Source organism: Quercus suber, unplaced genomic scaffold, assembly GCF_002906115.3.
Source record: "Quercus suber isolate HL8 unplaced genomic scaffold, Cork oak 2.0 scaffold_89, whole genome shotgun sequence".
Classification (NCBI taxonomy): Eukaryota; Viridiplantae; Streptophyta; class Magnoliopsida; order Fagales; family Fagaceae; genus Quercus; species Quercus suber.
The window spans coordinates 1,061,576-1,068,242 of record NW_027069554.1 but is presented as its reverse complement, the minus strand read 5'-3'; the positions used below and the strand labels follow the sequence as shown (position 1 = coordinate 1,068,242).

Genomic DNA, 6,667 nt, shown 5'->3' with positions numbered 1-6,667 from the left:
TATAAATTTTTTAATTGAAATTTATTTTTGAAATGATAATATATATTGGTAAGAAAATTTGGGAGTGTGTGTAATATACACAACTGTATACACACAATATTTGCATTGAAATTGTCACAATTTTAGTGTAAATTTTGCTCAAGTGTTCAGTTGTGTGCAAGAGTATGTGTAGCAACAAATATCAAAATTTGGATTAGTTTTACATTCAAAGTTTTACGTAGAAGTAAAATAAATTTTAATTAAATTTTTTTCATTATATTGTTTAAGTTGATATTCATGAATCTACATGTAAAAGCACTTAACACGAAATTAGAATGTTTTATTGAATTTTCTCTCAACTTTCACTCTAATATAATAAGTATGATTTGTTTTTGGTGGACAATTTATCTTATTTTGACCCTCAATATGAGCATATATTTCAAGTGGAATAAGGATTTAGATAAAAAATTGAGCAAAGGAAAATGAAAACGAAAATAGAGCCATTATTGGAATCTTTATGTGTGAGTAATTGGTTAGTTATTAAGTAATGAATTGGATAATCATAATAAAAGTACGTGGTTAATACAACATAATTGTACCTAAACTCATTGACTTAAACTTATATGTTATATTAACTCTTTAATTAAAATCTTGCCAAGATGTTATCTTCCCAACCGCAGTACCATCTAGGCATCTAGCTAGCTAACTCGGACAATGGATGATCTTCTTGCATACTTTTTAATACAGAATATAATAATTTTATGGTGAATAGGCATTTAATAGCTAGGGTTATGATTTTACATGATATTTTCTATTCTTTTATTTGGAGAAAAAAATGTTAGTATTTTGAGGATGCAAAAGTCCTTACTTACAAGTTACACTCAAATTTTTATGAAATTTAATCTTTACAATTCGAATGACTAAACCAAACAAGACATTTTGCGCTGAAACATGAATCATCATGTTTTGTTTTCCTCAGGTCACCGTCCACTGAGGTCTTAGCACACCTTCAAACCAATTTTTTAAATTTTTTCTGGGAATCACCATCAAATTAAATAAGCTAAAATTGGGATGTAAATCACATTCAATACTATTTACATGTGTTACACTCAAGTAATGATTTTGTGCATATATATACCAACATTGATCATTAAGTCTCATAAACCTTTCCAATTGTAAAAGTTTCCAATACTTTCAATATACAATAGTAAATATTACAGTAAAACCAGCTAGGATGCAAAATGGCACCCCTATGGAACCTCAATACCCAGTCACAGCTGGTACTTTTATTATCTATCATCTCAATTATTCTAAACACAGTCTTTAATCAATCAATCCGTTAATATTAATGATAGAAAATCACCTGATTTAGAATGTAACTCATAAATTATAAAATAAGCAATCAATCCCTTAATATTAATTCAAAATTACAAATAGTCTTTAATTTAATAATATAAAAAGAAGAAGTGAAGGACACATTATCTACTACAACACAACAAAAGACATAAAAGGATATAACAGCAAGTAGTGTTTCCCATGACATGCACATTGTATAGTAATTATCTATACTAGCGGAATATTGGCTTCACAAAGAACTTCATGGTTCCATTCACGCAATGAAAGCCATTGCGCTCACCGCAGGCAAAGTAGTGAGGCTTCTGTGGCCTTTTCAGCTTAAACTCGAAGCCTTTCCCGCTGCCTTGTGTCACATTTCCCACCATCGTGGCCTTTCTCAAGTTACATTTTGTGAAGCTCCGGAGGTTTGGTAGCAAGTAAACACTGTGAGGAAATGTGTTTGGAGATGGTGGATCATATTTGAAAACTGCAATCAACAACATACAAAGAGTTATTTTAATTTCATGCATATTTGAATTCAGTAAAAAAAATAAATGCACACATTTTTCATGCACCGTAAGGATCCAAATTGATAATTTATGCTTAAATAGAGTAGAGACAAAGTTCAAACTTAGAACTGACTATTTTAAACTTAAATATGTAACAAGTAGCAATACAAAGTAAGCTCACTTAGAGTGTCATTCAGGTAGAAAGGGCCATGTTTGATGGCCCAATCGGTGTAGTTAAAGCCAAAGTTCCAATGGTAGGAGTCACCCACGATGATCCTGTTGGAAGTTCGTGTATTATTGGGGTGATGAGAGTGATGGAAAGGCTGATTCCCAAATTTGCAACCCCTGTTGGCCTTGCTAACTGCCATTGTGGAAGCAATTAGCAGCAATAGCATGAGTCCTTGTGCAACTGTGAAACCCATAGTATGATTTTCAGCTTAGGAGAGAGACTAGAGAGTGAAATTAGAAGGTGAGACACAAGAAAAGAGATGGTGAAGTCAGATGTTAGCTAGCGATGATAGCGTTACTTAAATGGGTATTTATGTTGAGAGAGAGAGGGCGAGAGAGAATTGCAAACTGGAAATTGAGTAGGCAAGACTTAAAGACAGAAAATATAACGTAAAAGCTCCATTAATATGTTTTGTTTTCAATTCTTCACTTGTAATTAGTCAATGCTTTTTTTTTTTTTAATAATTTATTTATTTTAAGATAGAGTTTCAAATGGTAGGAGTCACCCACGATGATCCTGTTGGAAGTTCGTGTATTATTGGGGTGATGAGAGTGATGGAAAGGCTGATTCCCAAATTTGCAACCCCTGTTGGCCTTGCTAACTGCCATTGTGGAAGCAATTAGCAGCAATAGCATGAGTCCTTGTGCAACTGTGAAACCCATAGTATGATTTTCAGCTTAGGAGAGAGACTAGAGAGTGAAATTAGAAGGTGAGACACAAGAAAAGAGATGGTGAAGTCAGATGTTAGCTAGCGATGATAGCGTTACTTAAATGGGTATTTATGTTGAGAGAGAGAGGGCGAGAGAGAATTGCAAACTGGAAATTGAGTAGGCAAGACTTAAAGACAGAAAATATAACGTAAAAGCTCCATTAATATGTTTTGTTTTCAATTCTTCACTTGTAATTAGTCAATGCTTTTTTTTTTTTTAATAATTTATTTATTTTAAGATAGAGTTTCAACCCATGACATCTATTTCTGATGATAATTATTTATTATTACACCAAGACACCAATTGATTTTTGGTGTAGACGGAGTTTGAATCATAAATCTCTTATTCAATTATCAGAGGTTTTATCAGTTGAGTTAATTGAAACTCACTACTCTAGTCGACGCATTATACAGATTGATATATGGGTTTAGTCTTTAGCCAATGATACTAAAAAGAAATATAAAAGATATAATGAATTTTTCCATATATAACATCTTTCTTTTGCATTTCCTTTTTAAGTATTATTTTAGAACGTCATATTGTAATTATAAATAATACAGAATAATAAAAAAGAGATATCATATTATGCCCTAGCAATTTTTTGCGCTTTTAAGACATTGTTAGTGTTTTATTTATTTATTTATTTATTTTTAAGAAGACATTGGTAGTTTGGTAAACGGTTCTAATCTTAAATTCCTCAACCACTAAAAAAAGGGAGTAAATTGCAACTTATCCACCTGTGGTTTGATCGAAATTTAAGTTGCTTATTTATGATTTGAAATTTGACATTTTACCCACCTGAGGTTTGATTAAAATTTAAATTGCCTATATGTAGTTTGAAATCTCATGATGTAAGTATTTCACTAGATTCTTTTTTTTTTTCTTTTTTGATCTTGTATTTTTATGTTTTTGGAGGAAAGAGACTAAAAGTGAAGTAAAATTACATATTTAGCCTTATTTTAAACTAAGGTGGGTTACAAAACTTTAACTGAGATAACCTCAAGTAAAGTGTCAAATTTTAACCCACAGATAAACAACTTAAATTTCGGTTAAATTGTATCAATTTTTTTTTCGGGTCAAATCACAAATAGGTAAATTGTAATTTGCCCAAAATAAAGCTAGTATGATATCAAAAGACTTTATAACATGCAAATTAACTAACATCTTCAACAACATTAGTTATACAATAACTAAGTTTAATTTGCAAATCATATAATAAAATGAAAAAGTTGGAGTTATCTTCCTCCAATTCATTACGTGATCTCCAATAAAAAAAAAAAAAAAATCATTACGTGATCCTATTAAATAAAGGGTTTTTATGAAAAAAGAAAAAAAAAATTAATGTTTTGACAGTTTTTTTTTCATTTTTCATAAAAATGATATCAAAACTTTCTTAAAATAGATTCTTAACCAATGCCCTAACGACACTCGTTAACATTTCCCTTAAATAAATCATCCATACGTAGTTTTAGTCACTTAATTTTTTAAATGAGCAATAAAACACATTTAAATAATAAACATGAATATATAATTTTATAAATTGTCATGTATGTAGTAAGTTGAAACAGATAGCTTAAAACATCATGCAGTGAATTAAAAAAAAAAAATTTCGAAATAATTTCATTGGACCACGTGGATATTTATGAATATGGGCTACACAACTGATAGTGGCACAATGGCACTGGTTCCTAATTAATTCCTCTTAAATTTCCTGCCGGTACGCAATAAGGCAATAGTCCTTTCTTTTATTTATTTTAAAGACGCATTTTTGGACCACTACGTGCTGGAAATTAATAAAGACATTTATTGCACTTTGAACTGACAAAATTTGACTGAAATAGAAAAAAAAGTATAAAAATTGTGGAAAAAAAATGTTACAACTACAATATTTTTACAATAAATTATAAGTGATTAATTGTTATTGGTTCAAATTTGAACCTAACACTAAGATTATTTTTTTGCATTAACAATAACAGCCAGTAACAACCCGCCATTTAAAATTTATTGTAAAAATATTGTAAAAATATTATAAACATATTATTTCTAAAAAAAAAAATGATACTAAGTCTTCGTCATGCTGATGAGAGACTACCGTATGATTCAACTGAGTGATGTGATGATGATGGTTAAATTGCACTATATATATATATATATACACATGCCTTCATTCGTGTATATTATATATAGAAAATAGTAATATTTTCCTTCCAGATTGAATTCATTCTAGATTCTCTTAATATATTAACCAAGAAATCATGAACTTTAATGGAAGAGGGAATGAGTGATCATCGCATGCTAGCTTGTAATGAGTTTTCCCATCATACTAACACATTTTACTTGCTTAATGTGAACATGCATGTATATCCCAACTCTTCTCGTGCATCTCATCTCCCTCAGTCTTTGGTTCTTTCAACATGTATTTCATGCAGAAATGCAGTATGCGGACATAAATAAACATGCCAACAGGAAAATAGGCATTTTTCAGCGGCCAAAATCGCTGCAAAGGGTCCAGAAAAGCACTCAATGACCGTTGGTAAACTAAATTAAATAAGAACCATTTATATGAATATGGAAGTAGCTATATATATATATATATATATATATATTTTTTTTTTTTCAAGAGAGAGAGCTTTAACCTATAGCGTTCAGTTCTAATGATAACTTTTTATTATCAAATCAAGATATTAATTAGTTTTTGGTGTAGACAGGGATTGAACCCTCAAATCTCTTATTCAATCATATCAGAGATTTTTTCAGTTGAGTTAATTGGAATCTACTGAAAGTAACTAAACCTAGTTAGGTGAAGCCACTTATTAAGATATTTATTGATTACCTCGAAATCATGTGCTATATAAGTATATGTACAAGTATTCACAATGACGGAGCTAGGATTTGAGGTTAGAGAGGACAACATTAAAAAACAAGATTTGAAACAAAATTATTCCGAAATACTAATTGACATTAAAATAAATAAATAAATAAACAACTAATAATAATATAATTGCCATAAAAAAATGTAAACTCTACCTAGGTTAATTTGTTTAGTTGTCATTAACGATTTTTCATATTTTGAAATTGTTTCATGTTTTCTTATATTTCTTGATATATGTGATAAAACAATTATTTATCTATTGATCTCCCATTTGATTACATAAAATTTTTTAAACATATAATTTGATTACTCAAAATGAATGGAAAAACAAATCAATGTAAAAGCATTTCACTAACTTGGTTGCTTGTAAAAATATATAAATTCAAATTTCTTTATTTGTTCTTCTAATTACTATTTAAAATTTGAGTTTATAGTAAAAACTTAGTGTGTAAAACTGTAAAAGAGTCAAGAATTAAGGAAACAAAGACTAGAGGAGGATGATAGCAACAAGGATTTAGTGTTGTATTTTTTTATTTTTGTAGTTATTTTAAGTTTCAAATATTGGACCTACTATTTTGAGTTATAATGTAGTGACTAGTGAGAGAAATGAATTGATTTTAACTTTAAAAAATGCCATTATATGAGATAATTGTTGTTCTTAGTAGAAATGATAATATAGATTTTATTTATTCAAAATTATGTTGTACAATGTGAAAGAGAAAAGATGGACATTCTTCTGATTAAGCAATGACCTTTTTTATAGTATTAGCAAGAGTTAGAGCAACATGCTATTAAATCGTAAAAGAATACTAACAAATGATATATCAACAAAAATCTCACAAATAAGCTTACTATTCTCAAACTGCAAGCAACTTTTAGAGAGCAAATTCTATCTGTCTTTAAGAAATCAACAAAAATCAACAAGTTCAGAAAAATTAGATTCTAGATAATAGATTTTTAATTGTTGCAATGTATGTATCAATGTATGTTATCTGTTGGTTTGTTTTTTTTTTAAAATAATATTTAATTATTT

At 29.2% G+C, this 6,667-nt stretch overlaps 1 protein-coding gene across 1 annotated transcript; it reads right to left on the bottom strand.

The window, feature by feature from the left end:
- Positions 1 to 1,547: 1,547 nt before the first annotated feature.
- Positions 1,548 to 2,245, bottom strand: LOC111985832 (early nodulin-like protein 20). The gene is made up of 2 exons (XM_024017491.2): positions 2,005 to 2,245; positions 1,548 to 1,801 (listed from the first exon to the last, which is right to left on the bottom strand). Exons 1-2 carry the CDS (start codon positions 2,243 to 2,245, stop codon positions 1,548 to 1,550), a joined length of 495 nt encoding a protein of 164 aa, XP_023873259.1.
- Positions 2,246 to 6,667: the final 4,422 nt, after the last annotated feature.